The sequence below is a fragment of the Rutidosis leptorrhynchoides genome, chromosome 6 (assembly GCF_046630445.1).
Source record: "Rutidosis leptorrhynchoides isolate AG116_Rl617_1_P2 chromosome 6, CSIRO_AGI_Rlap_v1, whole genome shotgun sequence".
Taxonomy (NCBI): Eukaryota; Viridiplantae; Streptophyta; class Magnoliopsida; order Asterales; family Asteraceae; genus Rutidosis; species Rutidosis leptorrhynchoides.
In genome coordinates, this window is record NC_092338.1 from 128333564 (window position 1) to 128361246 (window position 27683).

At 33.2% G+C, this 27683-nt stretch overlaps 2 protein-coding genes across 2 annotated transcripts; one reads left to right on the plus strand and one right to left on the minus strand.

Annotated features, from left to right (window-relative positions):
* The first annotated feature begins 2354 nt into the window (after positions 1 to 2354).
* LOC139855829 (uncharacterized) lies at positions 2355 to 5407 on the plus strand. Its single transcript, XM_071845072.1, has 2 exons — positions 2355 to 2545; positions 4578 to 5407. Exon 2 carries the CDS (start codon positions 4646 to 4648, stop codon positions 5291 to 5293), a length of 648 nt encoding a protein of 215 aa, XP_071701173.1. The 5' UTR covers positions 2355 to 2545; positions 4578 to 4645; the 3' UTR covers positions 5294 to 5407.
* A 4356-nt stretch (positions 5408 to 9763) lies between these two features.
* Positions 9764 to 10577, minus strand: LOC139856061 (non-specific lipid transfer protein GPI-anchored 5). Its single transcript, XM_071845293.1, has 2 exons — positions 10149 to 10577; positions 9764 to 10063 (listed from the first exon to the last, which is right to left on the minus strand). Exons 1-2 carry the CDS (start codon positions 10486 to 10488, stop codon positions 10047 to 10049), a joined length of 357 nt encoding a protein of 118 aa, XP_071701394.1. The 5' UTR covers positions 10489 to 10577; the 3' UTR covers positions 9764 to 10046.
* Between the last annotated feature and the right edge of the window lie 17106 nt (positions 10578 to 27683).

Consider the following 27683-nt stretch of genomic DNA (forward strand, 5'->3'; position numbering starts at 1 on the left):
GATTAAAGGGTGCCTAACTTCTTCTTTTGCTTCGGTTCTCATTAATGGCAGTCCTTCGAATGAATTCAAATTCGGGCGGGGTCTCAGACAAGGAGACCCTCTCTCCTCCTTCCTATTTATAATTGCCATGGAAGGCCTTCATGTTGCTATTAAAGATGCCATTGATTTCAGTTTATACTCGGGTATTCAAATAGCTAATCGAAACAACTGTTGCTCTATTTCTCACAGCTTCTTTGCTGATGACGCCATTTTTGTGGGAGAATGGAGCGACAGTAATGCTAATAACCTCATCACCATTCTCGAATGTTTCTTTCTTGTCTCGGGGCTTCGCCTAAACATCCATAAATGTAACCTTATCGGAATTGGTGTCTCTAACGATGAGCTCAGTAGGATTTCTGCTGCTATTGGGTGTTCTCCTGCTCAACTTCCCTTCAATTACTTGGGTATCCCGGTTGGTGCAAACATGCACCTTTTATCTAATTGGAAACCTATTATTTCTAAAGTTGAGAAACGCTTAGCGTCTTGGAAAGTGAATCTCCTATCGTTTGGTGGGCGACTTACTTTGGTTAAGTCAGTATTGGGCGCCCTTGGAACTTATTTCTTCTCTCTTTTTAAAGCTCCGAAAAGTGTTACTAATCTCCTTGAATCTCTTAGAAGAAATTTTTTTTTGGGGAAGTGGAAACGAAGAAGATAAAATTAGTTGGGTCAAATGAGATGAGATACGCACTCCGCATGACAAAGGCGGCCTTGGAGTCATCAGACTTGATTCTCTTAATAATGCGCTCCTTTACAAATGGAGATGGCGTTATGTTACTAATAATGATCGGAATTGGGTTAAGGTTGTGCAAGCAAATCATGGGCTGCAATCTGATGGGGTATTACCTCCTGTTAAGTGAACCTCGAGTAGCATTTGGGCCAACATTAATCGCAACCTCATTGATTTACATTCCAGCCGGAGTTTTCTCGACTCGATTATGTCAATAAAAGTTGGTAATGGTTGTAATACTCGGTTTTGGATAGATAGATGGTGTGATGATATGACCCTTTGTATAAGGTTCCCTCGTTTATATGCGCTTGAAACTGAGAAAAACTGCAAGATAGCAGATCGCTTTGTTTCTAACTTGTGGCTTTGGAAGTGGCGTAGAAATTCGAGGTCCGGGGTTGAAAAGGATCAGCTTGTTCAACTACAAAACTTGCTGCTCCAAGCGTCTTTTTCAGACTGTCCAGACAAGTGGTCTTGGGCTGGCTCTTTATCGAATTTTTTTTGTGAAAGGTATGCGTTTGTTAATTGATAGCAATCTGATTGGTAATAATTGTAAAACTTATTGGTGTAAGGAGGTTCCCCCTAAAATTAATATTTTCACTTGGAGGTTATTTCGTAATCGTTTGCCGGATAAATCCAACCTTGCCACTAGAGGCTTGATTTTGCCTTCGCTAAACTATGTTGCTTGCAATTCTGATACAGAAGATGCCAACCACATTTTTTTAAATGTAATATTGCTTGTCAAGTTTGGTCATATATTGCTACTTGGACCTCTATCTCTCTTCCAAAATGGTGCAAGGTGGAGGAGTATTGGGATTGGATTGAAAGCTCTTATAAGTACTCGAACAAAAGAAAAGTTTTGGATGTTATATGCTTTGCGGTATTTTGGACCTTATGGCGGTATAGAAACAACTTGACTTTCAACAATTCTTCTTTCAAGAAATGTCACATTTTAGATAATATTGTTTTTTCTTCTTTTGATTGGATATCGTCTAGATCATATTCATCAAGAGTCTAAACCCGCGCTACCGGAATCTTAGCAGCATCAGAGTTGCGTTCACGGTTACAGGTAACGTTCTATGAACATAAACCCTAACACCCTTCTTTGAGCCATCATTACCGGATAGCTCGATGATGGTCAGTCGACGTTTAACCACCCTTGTTGAGATCTTCATCTCACATTGAGTTGATTCACGATACACCGGATCAGTATGTTAAACTCGAATGACTCTTAAATTTCCTTATTTCGTTAACAAGTGTAAACCAAATGTACTGGATCAATTATATGCCTGATCAACTGATATTTTTGTATTTGCAATAACCCAAAAAAACTTGGTCAGTTGGTCAAGCCCGATTGTGAATAAAATCCACCATTTACACAACTCCTAAGTCCTAACCCGGAGCGGTGTCTGGGTCATTCCAAAATGAAACCACTACTATACGGAGTATTTTATTTTATTATTATTTTTTTTGTTTTTGTTTTGCATCGACCCGCAAATCCGGGTCGGGTTTGCCCAAATCCGGTCACTTGAGCAAACTAAATCAAAAATTCTAAGTTTTATCTTTTCCCCAACCTCTTTTCGCTGTTTTGATCTGCGCTAGTCGCCACAGCCATAAACAACAACCCCAACACACAATCTGTAACCACTTTCGGCCACACACTTCGTCGACCACTACACGACTGAAAAATGCAAAACATAAACCGAAACTAGAAAATTGCCAAAAAACGAAAAATCCGTGACGTTTTCTCGAATTTGAAAGATAACAACGGCTACTTACATGGTATAAACAAACTTATAGTTCAATTTCGCTGCTATATTATTAAATTTTAGTTAGACGTTTCTTTGAAAGCTTGGTGTGCTTTTTTTTTTTTTTTATTGGCATTTTGTTGGTTAGGAAGTCATGTTTTATTGTTTGTATTTGTATTTATATCCGTGATGTTCGTTTGTTGCTAGAGATTGTGAAAAAAGCTTGTCCCGATCATTTAGCTGGAATTTTGTTTATGCATTTTGCCAAACACTTGCCGTGCATTTTTGTGTGTGTGTGTGTGTGTGTGTGTGTTTTTGGTTTAAAATTGCTATGGTATAGTATGTTTATTGTTTGATGCATATGTATTATTGGTTATGTTTGTTTATTATTTGGAATTGATAAAACACTGACAGGATTATTGATATTTGCTGTTTTCGTGATTGCTATCCGGTCCGCGAACAAGATTTAAGATTTCCTGGTCGCGATCCTGTCTTGATCGCAATCCAGAAGTCCTCGGTGATGACCGGATGGCGACCAGGAAATCCCTGTCTTAACCGCATGACAGCCTGATTTGACCATCTCTGACCTGCTTTGACATTGTTTAACTCATTTTGAGCAGGTTGACGTAATTTTACTAGGCTTGACCTGCTTTGACCATGATGACTTTGTGTTTGATATATTTGACTTGTTTTTACTTCATTTGCTTTACTTTCTGCTGATTGATTGATTAGACTACATAGATTTTTCGAGACGATTTGAACATGAAGAACTGCTTGATATAGAGATTAATATGTTGTTGAAAGATAATAAAAAGAAATTCTATGTGTGTGTTTTCAGCCTTAGTTGGATGTAAACTGTTTAGATGATGACCTGGGTTACATATATTCCTCGAGAAGAGGGTGGATGAGTTGTGGTTTAGGCTCACCCCTCGCTATGCTATATGCTTTGGTAGGCAAGAGTTTTTGCATAGACTTTTTGTAGTACCTCATTTTGCATGATAATAAACCCAACATCAAAATGAATGTTGTTTGTTAAAAGAGTGGTTGTTGAAAGAGTTTTGGGGTTGATTTGTTGAAAGAGCTGTTGACATTTGTTAAAAAGGGATTATTGTTGTTTGTAATCGAGTTTTTGTTGAGGGTGGAAATAGGATTGAAACGATTCATATTGATGTGTATTTGGATCCTTAAACCATCCCGAGGGGCAGACGGACCGGGTTTGAATACTGAATGGATCCGGGAGAAAACCCCCCTCGCGGTCAATCTGGAGTTCCATATTTCATGCAGATTAATTAAGAGGGTGAGCTGAGCGAGGCTCGAACTCATGAGTTCACCCTAGTCCCAAACACAAGAAATGGGATACCACTCCGCTAGAAGTACGGTGGTGATTTCTTTTATTTTAAGTTTGGGTTTGACATATCTTGTATAAACGTATTGCATATTTTTTTTTCTTTTTTCTTTTTGTGCATTTGTGTATATAATGAATAATGATATAGTAGTTGGTTTATTTTATTGTATATACTTAATTAAGTATTATGCATATTAATAGGTTTAAAACATTTTTCCAAGTAAAATGATAGACTTACCAAAAATTACAAACTTGTAAAAAATGACATGTCAATGTGTCATGTTTGCGATGGTCTTAGCAAAACCTGCAGTTCGTGATGTTAGCATATATGCAGAATCTTTCATTTATTTCTATCACAAAAGTGGACATCATTTTTTTTCCCATCTTGTTTAGAGTCATTACTCCACATTAAATTTATTTGATGTACAATTTTTTGTATTTTTGTGGCATGGCATGAGATCAATTTACAATGTAGCAGTAGTACGTCTGTGTAGTCAAAACACACTCTTATGCATATATTGTATTCATTGCTCCCATCTTTCTATTCCATCCTACAAAACACATACCCTCATAAATTGGTCTCAAGCTCCTTGTTGAGTAAATCATACTGTATAACTTTTTCCTAAGGTGTGACCCTTTTGTAAGATTCTATCTAACCATAATGTTATGTATTTAGGTATTACAGGTTTTACTTTATACTTACGTTTGTGCTTTTTGACAGGTTGATAACTAAGGCGAAAATGGAAGGAATTAAATACTCGATCCGGGAATTAACTGATGATGTCATGAATGAAAAAGGTTATGGGCAAAACTTTTGCCATTGCCTTTGCAGACATGGTGTCAACCGTTCTTCGAATGAACGGGAAGACGGATGTATTCTTGTCTCCTCAGATTTTGATTGACGCCAACTGTGAAGATCTTTCTACAGCCGTTGATTTTGCAACAAACGAAGAGCTAGGGTTTGAGAGCCAATTTGCTTATCCTTTTTTCGGGATTCCGAGATCGATTTCTAGGTGGAGTGAGGATAATTATACCGTGAGCAAAAGAGAACGTCACAGAATCGATGACGTTAAATGTTTTTTTGGTCACGATGAAATCAAGTCGGCAATACTTGCCAACTTTGCTGAAGGAGGACGCAAATACCCTCTTGTCGGAATCTTACGTTGTAATGATTTTGTTGATCGGCAGGTTGCAGCTGTTGCGTCCATGGAGACGATGCCATATCGGTTTCCTGTGAACACTCCTCCTGCTCAAGGTGCGTTAGGGTCAAGCGATAGACATGCTGTGTTGATTGTTGGTGTTGACACCACATTTGCAGATCCGGAGATGCATTTTTGCGAAGTCAAAAGCAGCCACGGGAAGAAATGGGGAGTCGACGGGTTCTCGAAGGTCGGGTTTGGGGAGTTTGATGTTGTGTTGGTTCCATACTATGGTTAAGCTAAATAAATTTGATCTGTTAATTGTATTGTTCTTCTTTTGAAGTTAAGGTTGTGACTTGTTATGTCTTGCTATCTTTATTATCAATCAAAGTCTCAAGTATGTTATGTTTTATTTGGAAGTGCTCAAATATGTTCTGTTTTATGTTTTGATGTCAGAATTATAAATATTGTTTTGAAAATAATTGTCCCACAATCATATTGTAAATCTTGATGATTTTGACTAACAACGTTTCTGACTTAAACCTAACATATGTGTTCTCTGTGAAAACTCAAATTCTCACTTTGAAAACTCAAAGTCAAAATTCTAGGCAAGGGGATCCAAGGCATATCAAAACAAGCACTAAAAAACTAGTCATAATGCGAGTCACCACAATCATATGGTGCGTATGATTTTTGGTGTTTTGACTAAAAGTTTTTATCATACGTTTAGTTTTTATTGTTTGATGTCTTTGTATTATTGATTATGTTGTTTATTGTTTGGAATTGCTAAAACATTATTGATGTTTGTTCTGTTCGTTGCGATGCGATCCTTGAACAAGATATCGTGGTCGCAATCTATACGTTACTGTGATTTCTTGATCGCAATCTATAATTCCTAGGTTATGACCAGATGGCGACAAGGAAATCCCTCTCACGACCCGATGACCGACTGGTTTGACCATCTTTGACATTGTTTAACTCAATTTGAGCAGGTTGACCTTATTTGACTATGTTTTACCTGCTTTGACCATTATGACTTTGTGTTTGATATATTTGATTTGTTTTTTTACTTTATTTGCCTTAGTTTCTACTAAATTATTGGTCAAACTACATAGATTTTTCGACACGTCTTTGACTATGTGGAACCTGCTTAAATATTTGTAAGGAGATTAATTTGTTGATGAAAGATAATGATAAGAAGAAAATCGTGTTTTCGACCTTGGTTGGATGTAAATTGTTTAGAAAATGACCCGGGTTACTTACAAACCTCGGGAACTGAAGAGGTTAATGAGTTGTGGTTTACGCTCACCCTCCGTTGTTGGCGAGAGTTTTTCTATACGATTGTGGTGAGTTGGTGACCACATTCTACATTATAGATGTAATTATAAACCCAACATCGAAAGGATCGTTGTTTTTTAAAAGACTGGTTGTTGATAGAGTTAATGTTGTTAAACGAGTTTTGGGTTGATGTTATTGAAAGAGCTGTTTACGTTCATTTAAAAGATTGTTGTTTGTTGTAATCCAATATTTGTTGAGCGTGTAAATGGGATTGAAGCAATTCATATTGATGTGTATTCGGCTTGCAAATCAAGACGACGAGCTCGAACAGTTTTTTTTTTTTTTTAATAACATAAAATTTATGTATGTCATATCGTTTGAGTTACGGATTTCACATTTTTTTCTAAAAAAATTTAAGTCTCTTTTTTATTTTGTATTTGATTAAATTTGCGAAAGAAAATGAAAAACGAAAAGGTTTTAGTTACATCCGAATCTGTGATGGCATTGTGGTAATCATCGTGTTTGCGATGGTCTTAGCAAAACCTGCAACTCATGATGTTATCATATATGCAGAATACCATTTATTTATTTCTATCACAAAAGTGGACATCTGTTGCAAAGTTTCAAGACCTGATTTTTTTCCCATCTTGTGTACAGTCATTACTCCACATTAAATTTATTTGATGTACCATTTTTTGTTTTTTTGTGGCATGCCATGACATCAATTTACTACGTAAGAAAAAGTACGTCTGTGTAGTCAAAACTCAAAACACACTCTTTATAAATATATTGTATTTTTTGCTCCCAACTTTCTGTTCCATCCTACAAAACACTCCCACGTAGATTGGTCTCAAGCTCTTTCTTCAGTAAATCATTTAACTTTATCTAAGGTGTGACCCTTTTGTAGAATTTAATCTAACCATAATGTTATGTATTTAGGTATTACAGGTTTTACTATATACTCACGTTTATGTTTTTTGACAGGTTGATAACTAAGGCGAAAATGGAAGGAATTAAATACTCGATCCGCGAATTAACTAATGATGTGACGAATGAAAAAGGTCATGGGCAAACTTTTGCCATTGCCTTAACAGACATGGTGTCAACCGTTCTTCGAATGAACGGGAAGGAGGATCTATTCTTATCTCCTCAGGTTTTGATTGATGCCAACTGTCTAGATCCTTCTAGAGCCGTTAATTTTGCAACAAATAAAGAGCTAGGATTTGTGAGCATCAGTAGTCGCCCTTTTATTGGGATGCGCAGTTCTAACTGGAGCTTGAATGATTATAAGATGAGCAGAGAACCACGTTACACTATTGATGACGTGGAATGTTTTTTTGGTCCAACTGGAATCAAATCGGCTATACTAGCAAATTTTAGTGAGGGTGGACGTAAGTATCCGCTTTTGGGGATCTTACCTAGGGACGATTTTGCGGATCGTCAAGTTGCTGCTGAGGCCGCCATGGGGGCGATGCCTTATCGATTTCCTGTAAACGCTCAAGTTGATTTAAGATCGAGATGTCAACATAGTGTGTTGATTGTTGGTGTTGATACCACTTCTGCAGATCCCGAAAAGCATTATTGTGAAGTGAAAGGCGCTCACGGGAAACGATGGGGGATCGACGGGTTTTCGAAAGTTGGGTTTGAAGTGTTTGAGCTTCTCTTGGTTCCAATTGTTAACTTGAATTAATTCTGTATGTTTGGTGTAGTGTTTTTTTTTCAATGAAAGTCAGTAGGATTTAATTCTTGTGTTGGATTATCATTTTAATTAAATTTTATGATTATATTTGAATTAATTCGGCTTGTTTGGTACTCCGTATATTATTATGTTTTTGTAAACAAATGGTGTTTTTTACATTGCTCTTTGACCCTGCTGGCATAACTCTATGTAGTTATGCGTTTATTAATTTTTACCCTGTTCCGTAAATCTTGATGAATTTGACTAACCAAGTGTCCGGGTTAAACCTAATTCATACCCTCCACAACTCAAAGGCGTATTGAAAAACATATTGAAAAGCAAATATTGAGACAATGTTTTTTTCATTATGTATCAGAATTTAGTTACATTTTCTTACATTCGATGTATCCTGCTCACTCGGAGAGAAATCACGATTACCACAATCAATGACATCACTCATATACAGTCGGGCATAAATGAAAAATATGAATATACGCCGTAAGGCTATGAACATATATTAATGGCAATATTGCGATATATCAAAACAAATGATGGATGAATAATTAAATTTTGATAAAGATAATTGTAACGCTGTTTTAGGATTGATTATTCCTTTAATCATTTCGAATTAAAAGTATTCATGAAGAATATACTCCTTGTTATATCGCATGTTATGCATATGTATTTAACTAGAAATATGTATATAAAATATTAGATTTTTGAGTCCGCGTAAAAAACCGTGCAAAAAAGTGTAATTTGCAGTTTATATTAATATTTAAATAGCGATACCAAAGGAAAAGTATAAGAATTATTTAAGAGCATGTGGTGTTGACAAATTTTAGAAACTCTTTTCAGTTTAGGAGCTCGTGGTGTTGACAAATTTTAAAAGTTCTTTTGAGTTTAACAGTCCGTGGAGTTGACAAATTTAAAAGTTCTTTCAAGTTTAAGTGCTCGTGGTGTTGACAAATTTTAAAAGTAATTTTGGGTGTTGTTAGTAACTTAACGTCTACAATTTTTTTCTCACCATTAATATCTTTTTAATTATATATAAACTATATACTACGTAATATTTAGAGAAAATATGAGTACATTGAAAATTTGTCATGAAACGTAAAGTTAGTAAAGTCTAAATTATATAATATTAGAATTATTATATATAATTATTGTTTGAATAAAAGTGTAAACTGCTAGTTTAATTTTAGACTAGTTGTTAGATATTTCAGCAAAATAATGATAGAGAGTCGTCATATGTAATTAATATTATAATAGTTATATTTGTGTGTTCATAAATATTTTAAGGACTTAAACTGTAAATTCATATTACTTGCATATTTATTGTTATAAAGAAATACTTCGTTGGTTGTGTGCATCGAAGCTTCGTGTCAAATACAATTTATTGCATTTAGTTCGTAAAATTATTTCGACTTAAATGGTGATGGCGGTGCAACCTAACTCCGCGAGTTGAATGGTGAATGGTGAATGACTATGTACTTGTTTGTTTGGTTGCGTTTTTAGGCCTTAGCTTGGTGTTGTTTTAGGTTTCACTGCTGTTTTGTTTTTTTGCGGTTTGTTTGGTTGGTTGGTTGTTGTTTCGATTTTTGTTCGTATGGGTCGAGTTGGCTCCCCATTAGATAGTGTTCGTTGTTTAGTTTAAGTCGCTTTCTAGTGGCGACGCGAGCCGCAACCTTTTGTTTGTATTAGTTTGATTGGTTTCTTTCTATTGATGAAACTCCATGGTTATAAAGTTTACTTAAGTTTTAGCGCAATAAAAAAAACAGTTAAAGTAATGAATGGTCATAACTATCTATCCATTACGATATTATCTTTGGATTATGTATTTGTGGTATCATTTTCTGGCCCGCACGGTCAAAGTCATAATATCTTTATGGAAACATACTAATACTATCACTATTACTACTAGTAATACAAGTTAAGTGATCAATCCGATAACAAGAAACCGGGAATTTTTTATTTTAAAATACAATATTACAATATATATAAAGCACTCAAGTAATTGATAACTTATTCGCAGCATGGACTTCCGTTGCAAGTTTCATAGTTTTAATTTCATCTCCCATGATATATAATGTGGTCTTCATGGCACGATATACCCTGCATTGAATATACACATATAGATGTTAAATTATAATACAAATAAATCGTTACATTACACGTATTTTATATTTAAAAGACTTACTCCCACACTTCTTTCCGACTGGCCTCCTTTTGATGTTACAACGCTTAGGAATGGTTATTGCGATTGCAGGTTTTATCCCAGCTTTGCTAGCCAAAGGCGATAGCAAAACTGCACAAAGACACTTGGGTGCAGTTTTGATTAATGCATTAACTTTGGTACAGCACATGGGTGGTACCTTTGCTCGTGCATTGCTCCCAGCACCCAAACACGGACTCAAGCTAAGTGCAGCTGATCGAATCGGTGTTTTTCCACACTCGCCGGCACCATTAACTACATCCATAGCCAACAAGTACACAATTAGCAGGCCAAGAAGAGAACAACATGTCTTACTTAGCGCCATTTGTTAATTTTGTTTGAATTTTGAGTTGAAAATTTTAGAGGATGGTGTGCATAGTTAAATAGAGAATTTAGGTAAAGGTAAATGGTAGTGGGGTGGTTGTGATGGTGTACGTGTAGGAGGATTATGTGGTTGTGTCACATATTATGAAAATGTAATCATTTTGGTGTTGTTGGTCGATAACGTTTAGGACATAAGAACATGCTCCACTTAGTGCGTTTTAATTCTATATTTTAAAAGTTGCTAGTCACACAGATTAGCAAGTCGGAACTTTATATACAGGCCACAGAGGCTAGTCGGCTTAGACAATGATTAATCCGCCTACTAGAGGTCTAAACAAGCCAAACCAAACACGAACTTAATTAGACTCGAGTTCGACTCTTTTAAAATCACAGAGCTCGAGTTCAAATCGATTGGAGCCTAATTTATTTTTTTATTTTTTTTGGAGCCTAATTTTTTTAAGCTCGAGATCACCACGTTTAATATTATATAAGTTTGGGATCAGCTCGAGCTCACGTGATAATTATTTGTTATCATTCTTTAATTTAATTATAATACGTACTCCGTATTCATTTATGTGTAATTTTTATCCACATATAATACGATTTACTGTTAATATTTTAATTTTAACTATTATATATAATAGTTATAGTTTAATTATCATTACATAATTTAATTTCTAATTATATACGGAGTATTATGCTAATGTTAATGTTAATTATCATCAAAAAATGTTTGTAAATGAAAAGTTCGTTTATGCTTGCGAGCTTCTACGAGCTCGATAAAAGAAATTTGAGTCCAGTCTCAAGGTTGTTTCGGCTCAGCTCATATCAAGTCTTTAGTGAGTCAAACTCGTGTAATTTGCGAGTAGCTCGACTCACTTATAACACTACAAATGGGGCTTCGGTTTCGCCGTTTCCTTTCCAGAACGGTGTGAACTGATGTTTCTACCAATCATCCTCGACCCAATCCTCCTCGACGTTACCCTTCGTCCTTCCGTAATCAAAGAATCGTGCATTTGAGTAATTCAATTATTTTTTTCATTTAATATTCTCAATGGGTATATGTCCGTTGAAGCTACCCGACCTAATCCATCTAGACGAAGTCCATATCGATTATAAACGATTCACAATAGTTGATTACATCGCGAGGTTCATGACCTCTATATGATACATTTTACAAACATTGCATTCGTTTTTAAAAGGCAAACTTTCATTTACATTGAAAGTTGATGACATGCATACCATTTCATAATATATCCAACTATAATTGACTTAATAATAATCTTGATGAACTCAACGACTCGAATGCAACGTCTTTTGAAATATGTCATAAATGACTCCAAGTAATATCTTTAAAATGAGCAAATGCACAGCGGAAGATTTCTTTCGTACCTGAGAATAAACATTCTTTAAAGTGTCAACCAAAAGGTCGGTGAGTTTATTAGTTTAACATAAATAATCATTTCCATCATTTTAATAGACCACAAGATTTTCATTTCTCATAATTATACGTCCCATGCATAGAGACAAAAATTATTCATATGGATTGAACACCTGGTAACCGACCTTAACAAGATGCATATAAGAATATCCCCATCATTCCGGGATCCTCCTTCGGACATGATATAAATTTCGAAGTACTAAAGCATCCGGTACTTTGGATGGGGCATGTTGGGCCCGATAGATCTATCTTTAGGATTCGCGTCAATTAGGGTGTCTGTTCCCTAATTCTTAGATTACCAGACTAAAAAGGGGCATATTCGGTTTAATAATCCAGCCATAGAATGTAGTTTTAAGTACTTGTGTCTATTTCGTCAAACATTTATAAAACAGTGAATGTATTCTCAGTCCCAAAAATATATATTGCAAAAGCATTTAAAAAGGGAGTAAATGAAACTCACTTAATGTATTTTGTAGTAAAAATACATATGACGATATTGAACAACTGAACAATGTAGGGTTGGCCTCGGATTCATGAACCTAAATCATTTGTATATTCATTAATACATATAATCGTATTCGAATGAATATATATATATAAATTTATTAATTACATTATTTTTATATTAATAATATATATTTTTAATTTGTATGTTCATTCAAATGGTTAATATTTTTAGAGTTATATTAATATATTGATATACGTACTTGTTTGATATTATATTTAAAAATCGATAATTTGTTGTTTGTAAGTGTTTATATAAATAATTTTAGTAGGTTATATATATATATATATATATATATATATATATATATATATATATATATATATATATATATATATATATATATATATATATATATATATATATAGTTATGTGAAGTTTTAATATAAGTGTAGTATATATAATAAATATATTTTATGTACAAAATATTTATTTGCTTAAAAGTGATAGTTTTTGAGATTAATAAAGATAATATTAAAAATCATATTATTTAATATTAATACTTATATTGATAATAATATTATTAGTAATAACAATAATAATAATAATTATAATTGTAATTAGGGTTATGTTAACAATAATAATAGTTCTAATAATAAAATGATACTTTACTTAAATAATATAATGATAATAATAACAATGTTAATATTAATAATAATAGTTTTAATACTTAATGATAATAATAATCATAACAATAATGATAATATTAATAGTAGTAATAATAGTTATATTAGTAATCTTTATTTACATGATAACAATTTTAATTACTAATACTAGTATTAACAATAACAATAATAACAAATAATAATAATAATAATAATAATAATAATAATAATAATAATAATAATAATAATAATAATAATAATAATAATAATAATAATAATAATAATAATAATAATAATAATAATAATAATAATAATAATAATAATCACAAAACATGGAACTACCTCATAATAGGCTTCTAAAAAAAAAAATGACCCAGCTGAGGATCGAACCCTCAACCCCTTGAATACCCGTCTACACCCTTTACCATGCTGCTGTGTCTGTTTATCTGATTATATCAGATCCCAATTATTTATAAACTGTATACTTTTCTGTTTCCTAATATCTTCCTTCTTCTTCAAAATCAGATGACCCAGAATACCTTCTAATCACCACAACTAATAAATCTTGTTTTCTTATTAACTTTTAGAATTTAACATTTATACAAAACGATTTAACCTGTGATGATTAAATTAATTGAAACAGAAAGAAAATAAAAAAAAGAGCTGTTAACAGCTTTTTTATAAACACGAAGAACACATAATCGAATTCAAAATCCAGGAAGTTTTAGACAAAAGTTTTAACACGAATTGTGTTGCAAATGCTTCGTACAAACTTTTTGAATCATTAATTTAACTTAAAACATCGAATTCAAATTAAATTTTACCATGAACAATCTCTTTGACTTTTTGAAATTAATCTTTGACTCGAAAATTCTCCTTCGATAGATAAAATTGAGATTTAAACTTTTATAGATAGTTTGAACGAAGGATTTCTAACAGAATCTCATTGTTACTTTTTAAAAATTGATTAGCATTTGAATTATGGGCAAAAAGTGGTGTGTGCAGGGGACCGACGGGTTTTGGTTTAAAATTTATGTTTTGTTTTCGGAATTACAGTGAAAAACTTAGAGAGTAAGATCGAATAAATGATGGAGGATATGAATTACACACAGGTTTGATTTATAGCAGAATAATATGTCGACCAGTTTAATTAGATAAAGAAAAAAATTAAATAAATAAATAGATCAAATAAAATAAAATGGAAAATGATTCATAACAGAATTTGGATTTTACTGTAGTGATTGAATCTGATTTGTACGAAATTTAGAGACACCAATCAAAAAGGAAAACAGATTGGCAATGATCTGTAACAGATTTTAAGTCATTATATTCATATTCATTTTTATTTTTATATATAAATAATAATAATATTAATAACAAATAATTATTATTAATAACACAAATAATAATAATTATTATATAACTAATAATAATCATAATAATGCAGCTAATAATAATTAATAATAGTTAAAAATTTATCAATGATAATAATGAGGTTCAATTGTAGTATTTTTATATTAACATTTATAATATTAATTAAAAAGTGTAATTTTAAAATAATGATAATAATAATCTTAATGATATCTATTATCATAATTTTTATTATTAATTATAATAATAATGAAATTAATAATGATAACCATAACAAATTAAACGTATCGACTTTCATATCTATATATTATATATTGAAAATAATACTATAATTAATACTGATTTTAATATTAGTATTAGTATTAGTATCAATATTAATATTAATAATGGTAACAATAATAATATTAGTATAACAATTATATTGTAAATTGTAATTACATTTAATATAATAATTTTATATATCATATATAAGTTTTACTAATAATAACATATGATATTTAGACCTTTTATATATGATCTTATATACACAATAATTATTTAGAGAAATTATATGTATTTATATATAGCTTTAGTTTATTAATCATTTTATTATCTTATATATTATTTTGCATTCTTACTTCTAATCATTTAATTGCATTTCATTACTCCAAATTATTATATATTTATATACATATACATATATATATATATATATATATATATATATATATATATATATATATATATATATATATATATATATATATATATATATATATATATATATATACATTTCTATTCACAAATAAACGTTCGTGAATCCTCGTGAATGGTCGAAGGTCAATTGAACATATATAAAACAGTTCAAAATTTTTAAGACTCAACCTAACAGACTTTGCTTATCGTTTTGGAAATACAATATCGTATCGAGAGTTTGGTTTAAAATTAGTAGAAAAATTTCCGGGTCACTACATCCGTTACTTTAATAAATACATATTTTTTAAATTACTTATTTTCCACATGTGTATCAAAATAAACTCGAATCATTATTAAAGATTTTGACGATCTAAATAGACCACTTGAACAAAGCTGGCAAGAGGATAGTCAAGAAGAGAAAAGTGAAAATTTGATAGTGAGATGACTTTAGACGATTCAGACTCAAAGTTACACATGAAGTTTGAGCATGAACATCAAAAATGACCGTCACCACTCCTATTGCTCTTAAACCATCCATATCTTTCACTCTTTTCGGTGCACTTTTCTTTTCCTAATCAATACCATATCAACACAAGCCCATTTCATTATCTTTTCAATAAAGCATCCATGCCATTTACTAAACATACTCACATATATACCATAAAAATATAAATATACTAGTTACTAAATAGAAGTTATCAAATATAAAATCATTTGGGTTTGACCGCACTCTTAAAAAGGAGTTTCATGGAGGAAAGAGAAAACGTGATGCATTTCACGATTTGAGAAAAAAAAATTACTCACTAAAGCTCCGTTCTAGAGTTTAAAGAAATGGAATGAAGGGGGTGAAAGAAAAAGAAGTGAGATTCTTTCAATTTTAAAGGAAAGATTGGAAGAAAAATTCAGTATAATAATCCATTGCTTCCGTTCTTTTTCACTATGAAGACAAATTCTTTTTAGCTTCCTTTCACTTCTATTCCTTTCTCTCCCAAAACAAAACTCGAGAACAAAGCATAAGCTTTCACTTGATGGCGCCTATTTATCTATATTTCAATTGGCGTAAGTCGCACACCTACCATTGGTCCACATGTCACTTTTTTACTGTTAAAACCGCATTCATTACCCGACCCGACCCTCACAGCTTTCTATTTTTTTTAAATATGTTTATAGGGGCAAAAAAATGGTAAATTAATAAAAGTCTAGAACCAACAATTCAATAATGTAACTTTGTTAATTTCTCTCTCCCGACCCACAAATGTGGTTTCTTTTCAATTTTAGTAAATTTATAAATTTTAATAATTAAAAATTTTAAAAAATACATACATTACATCATATAAAGAAAGCACATGAACATCTATATTTAAAATTTTCTTATGTTTTTCGATTCGTTAGTTAAAATTACTCTATGATCCTAATTTCCATACAATTTGAAAGATTTGTATTAAAAAATTTCCCCCTAGATTTAGAAGCTATGGTTTAATGTTTAAAGGTCTACTTACGATTTAAACTTCAAGATTAAAAACTTGAATTCATGACTAAATCGTGACTAATATATAAAAAATGTATTATTAAATGTTGATCGTGTATATATTTTCCAAGAGATTAATATGCACGTTCAATATGTTTAAAAGAGGTTTAAGGATCTTAGAACTTAGCTCTCTGGTCCGGCTACCGTAAATAACCCTGGCCGACATGATGATGTCGGCGGGGTGGCTAGGTGATTAAGTCCACCTTCGATGACGGTCATCGATCGAAGGCTCAAATGAGGCTGTAGGAAACCTTCGAGAGTGACTAACCTGTTAACCTTCGATAAATAATGATAATGATTACGTATTGTGAGCCACGTAAATGTGATGTGTCCAGAATGACAATTAGGGTTAGTATATATAGGCAAAACCTCAATTCTAGAACCATCCGAGATCATGATAATCCTTTCCATAACAAACTCCCCTAATCTCGGATATAATTATGGAAAAGATATTTAGGCTTGATGGCCAAGTGACCGCCTTTCCGTGAACAAAGGTATTTTACACGCTACCGCATGCCGCATACTGCACGCACGCTAGGAACTGCCCGTATGCGCATGCGGGTTGCGGTATCATTATGTCCCCCCAGTTTGATGTTATATGATGCAACCAGATGATATCAAACTATTAAGCGCAAAATAAAAAAGAAAAAAGAAAATATCCAGCATTAAATTTTCCGCGTGCGGTTCGAGGTCATTAAATGCCTGTCACTGTCGCAGAAGCCCATTTGGCTGACAAGACATAAAGTGACAGTGGGCAGGTGCGTATGGGCCACGCGCTCAACATTGGGTACAACAAACAGAAACCCACACGCGTCCAAAAAACGTCGACCGTCGGTTGTGTTACATGTGTACGGCCAAGATGAAACCGTTTCACCCCACTACACCCATTCCTCACTATAAATAGACCTAATTCATCCTCATTTCTATTTTTTTGCCTCAAGCTTCTCCGATACGCTGCAAAATCAATTCCGATCAAATTGTAAAGACCCGTCCTAATCCATAAGAACGAATACAATAACATATGATTACATCGCGAAGTATTTGACCTCTATATGATACATTTTACAAACATTGCATTCGTTTTAAAAGACAAACTTTCATTACATCGAAAGTTGACAGGCATGCATGCCATTTCATAATATCCATCTATAAATGATCTAATCTGTCATTTACTTAATCATAATCTTTACTGAACTCAACGACACGAATGCAACGTCTTTCAAAATATGCCATGAATGACTCCAAGTAATATCCTTAAAATGAGCTAATGCACAGCGGAAGATTTCTTTAATACCTGAGAATAAACATGCTTTAAAGTGTCAACCAAAAGGTTGGTGAGTTCATTAGTTTAACATAAATAATCATTTCCATCATTTTAATAGACCATAAGAATTTCATTTCCAGTTCTCATAAATATACGTCCCATGCATAGAGACAAAAATCATTCATATGGTGAACACCTGGTAACCGACATTAACAAGATGCGTATAAGAATATCCCCTATCATTCCGGGAAATCCTTCGGACATGATAAAAACAACATCGAAGTACTAAAGTATCCGGTACTTTTGATGGGGTTCGTTAGGCCCAATAGATCTATATTTAGGATTCACGTTAATTAGTAGATCGGTTTACTAATTCTTAGGTTACCAAGCAAAAGGGGCATATTCGGCTTCGATTATTCACCCATATAATGTAGTTTCAATTACTTGTGTCTATTTCGTAAAACATTTATAAAAATTGCGCATGTATTCTCAGCCCAAAAATATAAAGGGTAAAAAGACAAATGAAACTCACAATCCAATATTTTGTAGTAAAAATATTCATACGACGAAACTGAACAATGCAGGGTTGGCCTCGGATTCACGAACCTATATCAGTTATGTATATTAAAACATGTAATCGCAATCCAACAACTTATATATATATATATATATATATATATATATATATATATATATATATATATATATATATATATATATATATATATATATATATATATATATACCATATTACTTATTTTATTTTTAGTAATATAATTGTTAATTCAAATGTTATATATATAGATATTGTGTTATATTATTATAAATAATGACAATTAACATATTAGTAGGTAATATTAATATAGTTGTATGTAAAATATATATTTTTATATAAATATCATTTGTTTGTTAAAAGATAATTATAATAATACTAAAATAATGATAATAATAATAATACTTATACTTATAATGATAATATTGTTAATGGTAATAATAATACTCATCTTTAATAATAGAAATTTTGTGTTAATAGTTATATCAATAATAATAATAATAATAATAATAATAATAATAATAATAATAATAATAATAATAATAATAATGAGTAATAAGTAAACTACCTCAAAGAAGTAGTCCTAAAAAAATGTCCAAGTCCCGGTTTGAACCCGCGACGTCCCGCTAACCCGATAACATCTTTAAACCAGTGAATCAACGATTTGTTTTGGTACTAACTCGCATGATTAACTAGTTCATCTTCATCAAACCCTTATCATTATATCATCATTATCATGATCTAATATCATCATCATTCTTATATCATAATCATCCATATTTTAACTCATCATCGTCATCATGATTCATCTCCTCACCTCATTAACATCAAGCTTTGTTATCATCACAATCATCATCTAAACTATCATTTATATCATTATCAATCATCATCCTAACTGTGTATACTATTATCATAATCGTTCATCATGTATACCAAAACCATAAGTATCTTCATCTTATTCGTTTATAACCCGTCACCACCATGATTATCGTCATTCTAAATATATATATTCCGATCATTATTTGTTATAACATGCTCACAACCTTACGGCCAAACAAAAAGAACTACATGTCTTCGCCCTAAACAGGAACATAAGCCCACGGTTCCACAGAAACTGGAAGTGGATCTTCGGCCCAGCAGCAATACAAAAGCCCATCCCAATTTCAATGGGAAAACTGATGGCCCAACAAGGTATAAAACTGGTGGCCATATTGCAAGTCCAATACGAAAAGAAAAAAATATAAATACTTCGGCCCTAACAAGAAACGTGGCTAGATTGTTTTTGATAAACAAATTTCGTTTCCCCAATTAAACAAAAGCTAGTGGAAATCTGTTTGCAATTAAAGAATAGAATATCACGACAGGAAAAAAAAAAGAGTAGGGTCTAAGGTTCTCTCAACATCGCTCATCATTCGTTTATTCTTCTCATCTACTCTCCATAAACATCATTATCATCTTTTCTTATACCCACTATCATCATCAAATAATTTATCATTATCTATATTAACTGTATGTGTTTATATGGTACTCGTACAGTGAACATAAATAGAAGGTAGGCGTAGCTGTAGTTAAAATTATTGGTGGTTTGTATTGAAAGTTGGCGACGGTTGGTGGTGATGAGGTGATGATCTTCAACAGTAAACAGAACCAGATATATAAGTCGAGTGGTGGTGGCTTGTGGTGTTAGTGTACTCAATGGAACAAAAGAAAAAGATAGTCTTAACAGTCAATTATAGTAATGGTTATGGTTATGATTTGGGTGATATTCTTGAGTTCGGACGATTAGCAACAAACAATACAGTTGTGAGGTGAAGTTGGGTCACGGTGTTGTGGAGGTGAAGTGGTTGTGGTTTTGTATTAGACTGAAATCAAAACAGAAACGTTAATTGATGGTTGTTGTTTTTGGGTGGTGATCATGATGTGGTGGTGATGATTTAGGTGGAGTGACGATGGCATGGGTGGTGATTAAATGGGTTGCAGATGGAATGTTAAGGTGGCGGTTTTGGTGTTCGATGGTGATAGTAGCAAACAAATGGGTGTTGAGGTTGTTTGCAAGGTGTTGGTGAATAAGCCGATGGTGAGGTGTTAGAAGGGTGGTTTGTAATGGTAATCGATTAATTCCATAAAATGATGATATTTGAATCATGGTATTCGGTTGGAACTCAAACAGAAAATAGAGATAGAAGTATGACAACAGTGGTTGTAGGGATGTGAGGTTGATCTCGTTCAATCATGAAGAGAGGGTAAGTCGATGGTTATCTTTGAAAACCGAATATGGCAAAGTGAAGTGGGTCTGTGTCTTTCGATGGTTGCAGTCATAAAGAAAAGAAATAAAGGAGATGGGTCTTGGTGGAGTTGCATACCTACAAATGGAATTCGGTTTGTTTGAGCATGTGACCGATGGTGAGCAGGGTACCAAAATCAAAAGGTGGTAATGATCGAGAGAGGATAAAAGTGATTCCTAGGTTGCAAACGTGTATTAAATCAAGTAGCAGGGAAAGTAGTTAAGAGATGGTGGTAGTTCTTGATGGTGAGGGTGGTTGGTTTTCACGATGGTTTTCAATAGAAACACATGTATACGCCGCAGTAGGTTGTAGCAGTTAGCTCATGGTTTTGAGGTGATAAAGGCGTTCGTTGTGGTTGCAACAATAGAGAGAGATATGGTTGCAGTAGGAAAAGAAGGAGATTATGAAAAAAAGAAGGAGATTGTAGGTACCTGTGAATAGCACAAATGAAACCAAAACAGTAGCAGTTTGTAGTTCTTGAGTGTTGGTTTGGTAATGGTGTTTAACCGAAGGCGAGAGAGGTGATGGATGGTGTTGATCCTCGGATGGTGGTGAGCAAGAAGGAATCGAGCAGGAAATATATTGAGTTTTTGGTTTAGGCTGTTTATTAATTGAATGAAGAAAGAAAGATGGACCAATAAGAAAGAAGAGATATAATGCTCTCGTGATGTATTGTCTATAAACTATAACACATGTATATGTATATCTAATCCGTGCATTGTAGATAGTGGGGAAAAGGAATTAGCATCCAATAATGAATTCAATTAGCTACAGTAAAAACCAATCCTTCAATCAATTAGGCATAGGATTGTGATTATAATAATATTTGAAATGTAAACGTGGAAAACTTGAGCAGCCTCTATAATTTCTACCGAAAGTTTTATTAGAGATATTAATTCGTATTCCTTTGTAGATCAGTGACAAATAAAAGGCTTTAATTTTTTAAATATAAAATAAATCAACTATCCGCATTCGATCCTGAGTAAAATAAAAAGTGTTAAAATCTAATAATTAGATTCTGAATATACTTTTAATAAGCCTATACATTATATTACTCATTTTTGTATCACCGTTTATTTTTAAATCATATAAGTTTGAATTTACTTGCTTAATATCAATCGAAACATCAAACGAATATTAAAATCATTTAATATTTATTTTTAATATACTTTATTTATATATAGAGGTATATTTTAAATAATAATTATTATAATATTCTATTTTTATTTTATTAATTTTTAATAATAACAACATATAATACTTCAAATTATATTTCGAATTATCATTTATATATACATACACACATATCTATTTACAATTAATTGTTCGTGAATCGTCGAGAGCAGTCGAAGGTCAATTGAATATATGAAATAGTTCGAACTTTTTGAGACTTAACTTTACAGACTTTGCTTATCGTGTCAGAACTATATAAAGAATTTAAGTATAAATTTGGTCGGAAATTCCCGGGTCGTCACAGTACCTACCCGTTAAAGAAATTTCATCCCGAAATTTGAGTGAGGTGGTCATGGCTAGTAATAAAAATGTTTTCATGACGAATATGAGTTGATAAATAGAGTTTTATCATCATTGAGTAATATGGATAAAACAATTCGATTATTCGAAGAGTACGAGTGAAGCTATTCACAAAAGAGTGAAATGAGAAAATACAGATTTGTCTAAGCTTTTGACGTAGTCAAGGTTGATTTCCGGAATTTAGAGAAAATATTCGTAATAAGATTTGATTCTTCGGTAATTAAGGAGATTAAGATCCTCTTCCCGACTTCGAGTCAAGCGAAAAATGATCCAGAATTCATAGATATGAAATTCTAAATGAACATAGCTAACGTTCTAAGAGAGAAATTGTAATAGCACGATCTTGATTGTTTAAATTACCAGAATTCAAGAGAAAAGATAGAACTATCAAGAAAATATGTTCTTGATATGCTTATAAATTAGATAGAATGTAAGAGTCGTGTAACATGGAACATGATGACGATATGATCTGTGAATCATCATGTTTCATTAGAAACTCAGCATGACTTACTATAATATAATCACATTGATCAAGGGTAATTATATTATACTAACTCATGCTTCAATTCCCAACACTTCTCCAGAAACCATTCATAATTTAAACTCGAATTTTACAGGAATTTAGACACTAAAGTAGTTTCCTTTATGATGTAATATAGATAGCACTAAGAGATAAATAATTTCGGACGAGAATATTTATGAAAATATCTTCAGAAATATCGAAGATATTTATGATGATATTTTGGAATTTCTAAGTTCGATGGTCGATGAAGAAAGATTTTCCGCAAGATTTTAACATGAGTACGGAGCAAGATATTCGTTGAAGGTTTCATCGGAAACAGAATCATCAGGATTCTTTATGTACAAGTTTAGTCCTTGTGATTTGTCCACAGCCTCCTTCATAATTTTGCATAATCCGCTTTTCAGAATTTCAGAGTGAAAGATCATATTTCTAATAGATAAATGTTATATGTATACATATAACCGTTGTTGTAGAAACGTTGCGAGTTTTCAAAGTACTGATTGCTGTTTCCCGATAATTGATATGGTAGTTCTCGTTACGAGATGTGGATGGATATATGATAGGGTTTTAATGAATAAATATAATGATTTTTCAGAAAGTCAAAGATCAACGAAGTTGTTGGTAAGTTTACTGCTAATGTGCTGAGATATAAACGGTTCTCTGGCAACGACGACGAAAGGCAACTTATATAATCAAGGTTATAATAAGGCTAATCCGAATGAAAGTCGAAGTTGATTTGGTGGAGCTGTGACAAAATTGGCTATTATGGAAAGGGATTGCAAAGTTATTTTCGGTAATAACAACGCTAAAGGAATTAACAGTATTTAAATGACGATAAATAAAGTGCGTAAAATAAATAACAGAAATTAAATGATGATAAATAAAATTGCAAGAATTGCGATAAATAAACTGCGATAAATAAATTGCGATAATAAAATGTAATAAGTAATTAGCAGTTAGCTAGGAACAGTTAGCTAGGATTTTGTTAGCGTGAATTCTTAACAAAATTTTTCTCATGGTTAATTTGTTTGTTTCTAACAAATTTTATTTTGTCAAATGTTTTCTTCATTATGCCACTTGTTGGATTCTGATATGTCAAAATTCAAATATGAAATTGAATGACAATGGTTATTCTGAGGAGAACGGATTCGTATATCTGTGGATGTAAGTAGGATAGTAAATGACTGTTGAATCAGATTCGAAGAATGTACAGTGTAACTTATTAATGTGAAATCTAATTATTTCTAGGGTATTACCTACCCGTTAAAATATTTTCACCATTAACAGTTTGTACAAAAGAATTTTTAATTACAATCTTTATGAAAACATATATACATATATATTTTCTTCAGATGTAATCATGGATTTAATGAGTTAATATGATATTAATCTCATTTGATTTTCGGCTGGAACTAGAAATGAATAACCTCCAAGACTTTAGAGATTACATAATTGCCGTAGAATGGTTCTCCAATGAAGTTATGGATCAATACTTCATCGGCTTTGTTGTCCGTATTCCTTGGTATCTATGATGCGTACGACGTTGATGCTCGTGGGACAGATCGTGAAGTTGAGGTTTGCGGTGCGGATGTGGTTGTTGATGGTACTGGTGCTGATGTTGGTGGTACTGTTGGTACCGGTGATGTTGTTGAAGCTGGTAAGTTTTGCACCATATTCTCCAAATTGATTACTCGAGCGCGAAGCTTGTTGACTTCTTCTATTATTCTGGAATAATTGTCGATTCGGACGAGCGGATGGATAAGATTTAGAATTTGGTATAGTATATAATTGTGACGAGATACTCTATAAATGAGAGAGAAAATGGTGTTTCGAACAGGTTCACCGGTAAGTGTTTCAGGTTCTTCGCCAAGAGGGAAAATCGGTGGATGGAAAAGGATCGCCTTCTTCTCATCTCCATCGGTTAAGTCGACTACGAACCCATCAGATGAATTGGGGATGGCTGATTGATTGATTCATTCTGGTGACACCGCTTTCGGAGCTTAGGTGAATATCCATGTCGGAATAGCTGTCGGAATAACTATCGGAATAGCTATCGGAATCTGAGGGACTCGAACTGGTTGAGGGATTCATCTCGTATGATCAGATGAAGGATTTTCAATAAGAAATAGATTATAGGATGTAGATTAGTACCCTGCAATACATAGTTTACATATGCATATATAATACTAAAATCCCATAAGTTACGGAGGAATCTACGAAAGTTGTCAGGCAAAGGTAACAATAACAGATACGCTAAGATATGAATTTTGTCTATATACTATTCATGCAATCAATGCAGTAAGATGTGTCTAGACTAGGAATGATAAGCAGGTAATTTCCTAAGGATAATAAGCAGATGATTTCCGACTAGAAATGATGAGCAAAACTTTTGACATGCAGACACGGTCGAAGTCCAGACTCACTAATGCATCTAAACAACTATCAGTTAGACACACTAATGCATGACCTGGTTCGCTAAGATCGCCGCTCTGATACCGCATGTAAAGACTCGTCCTAATCCATAAGAACGAATACAATAACATATGATTACATCGCGAAGTATTTGACCTCTATATGATACATTTTGCAAACATTGCATTCGTTTTAAAAGACAAACTTTCATTACATCAAAAGTTGACAGGCATGCATACCATTTCATAATATCCATCTATAAATGATCTAATATGTCATTTACTTAATCATAATCTTTACTGAACTCAATGACTCGAATGCAACGTCTTTCGAAATATGTCATGAATGACTCCAAGTAATATCCTTAAAATGAGCTAATGCACAGCGGAAGATTTCTTTAATAACTGAGAATAAACATACTTTAAAGTGTCAACCAAAAGGTTGGTGAGTTCATTAGTTTAACATAAATAATCATTTCCATCATTTTAATAGATCACAAGAATTTCATTTCCAGTTCTCATAAATATACGTCCCATGCATAGAGACAAAAATCATTCATATGGTGAACACCTGGTAACCGACATTAACAAGATGCATATAAGAATATCCCCTATCATTCCGGGAAATCCTTCGGACATGATAAAAACAACATCGAAGTACTAAAGCATCCGGTACTTTTTATGGGGTTCGTTAGGCCCAATAGATCCATCTTTAGGATTCGCGTTAATTAGTAGATCGGTTTACTAATTCTTAGGTTACCAAGCAAAAGGGGCATATTCGGCTTCGATCATTCACCCATATAATGTAGTTTCAATTACTTGTGTCTATTTCGTAAAACATTTATAAAAATTGCGCATGTATTCTCAGCCCAAAAATATAAAGGGTAAAAAGGCAAATGAAACTCACAATCCAATATTTTGTAGTAAAAATATTCATACGACGAAACTGAACAATGTAGGGTTGGCCTCGGATTCACGAACCTATATCAGTTATGTATATTAAAACATGTAATCACAATCCAACAACTTATATATATATATATATATATATATATATATATATATATATATATATATATATATATATATATATATATATATATGAAACAGTTTAAACTTTTTGAGACTCAACTTTACAGACATTGCTTATCATGTCAGAACTATATAAAGAATTTAAGTTTAAATTTGGTCGAAAATTCCTGGGTCGTCACACAAATCCCATATATTCCGGCCAACTACAAAGGTTAGTTACTCTTCGATCACTCGTAGAAAATGACTAAGGCAAATGAGAATTATGTAGATAGCGTAGTATGGATAATAGAGCAAAAACATATAGATTCTTTAGTTAAACAATACCCGCCGTTAGCACAGTATAATCCGGTGCCACCCCTTTCTAACCAACGTGCTCATAAACCACCGGAGAAGAAGGTAGCGATATACGAGCATGCGTTTAAACATGGGAATTTTAGGGTTCCACCCTCAGACTTCTTTCTAGGCATACTAGATCATTTCCACGTAGGGTTTGGGCAATTACACCCATACGCCATAGGGAAAATAGTGCTATTTGAGATGTGGTGCGCCGCGCTAAACAAGGTACCACTAGTGAAGGTGTTCTGCCATCTATACCGCCTAGCTACCCGCCATAAGTCCTGGCGGCAAAACTTCACAAAAACCCCTAAATCGAATGCGGGTCATTGGAAAGAAACTTTCTTCTTTATTGACCAGTTAGTTGTTGGAGCCAGCTTTCCGCAAACGCTAATTTGGTGCGAAAGCGTGGCAAAGGATGTAAACAAGACCCCCGTCCTGGATGATGAGGAAACAAAACTGTTAGCGGAGTGCGTTAACGCACAGCTTGTGCACCGGTCATATAGGAATGTTATGCTGCGGTTAGGAAAGATATCCGCACACTGGCCATGGGAGAACATGCGCCCAGCCCTAATCTCGCCGAATAGCAAGGGTAGGAATAGTATAAATGCATGTGAATATATAACCGCTGGTGCATACATACATGTTCTAACTTTGCGCGTATCTTTGCAGAGATGAAGATGAAAGAAGTGCTCACCGCGGAGGAGATTCCGAGTATCTCTTTTCGCAAGCAGAATGTTAACGAACCGCTTGAGCAGGAGAGGACCGGTAAGAATGAGGTGTCCGCACCCACTACTTCAGCCAACAAGCGCAAGGCAATCGAAACCCCTCAAACAAAACAAAAGAAGAAGAAGCTCACTCCGAAACAAAGGGAGGACATGCGGAATGACAACTTTGTCCCTGTGGAGCAAGTGTCTGCGGATCTACCTCCCCTATTACTGGTAAGCTTTTCTTTCTGTTTATGTTAATACCGCACAAGCAGTTTCTGCTTGCTAACGAATCACTACTTCGCAGAGAATTTTGAGAAGACGCATCAGACGCCGCCGCAGGGAAATCTGAACCTTGAAGCCACCGCCACGTCAAGAGATAAGGCGATACATCTGACTCTGATTCCACACCAACCCCACCAAACGGTAG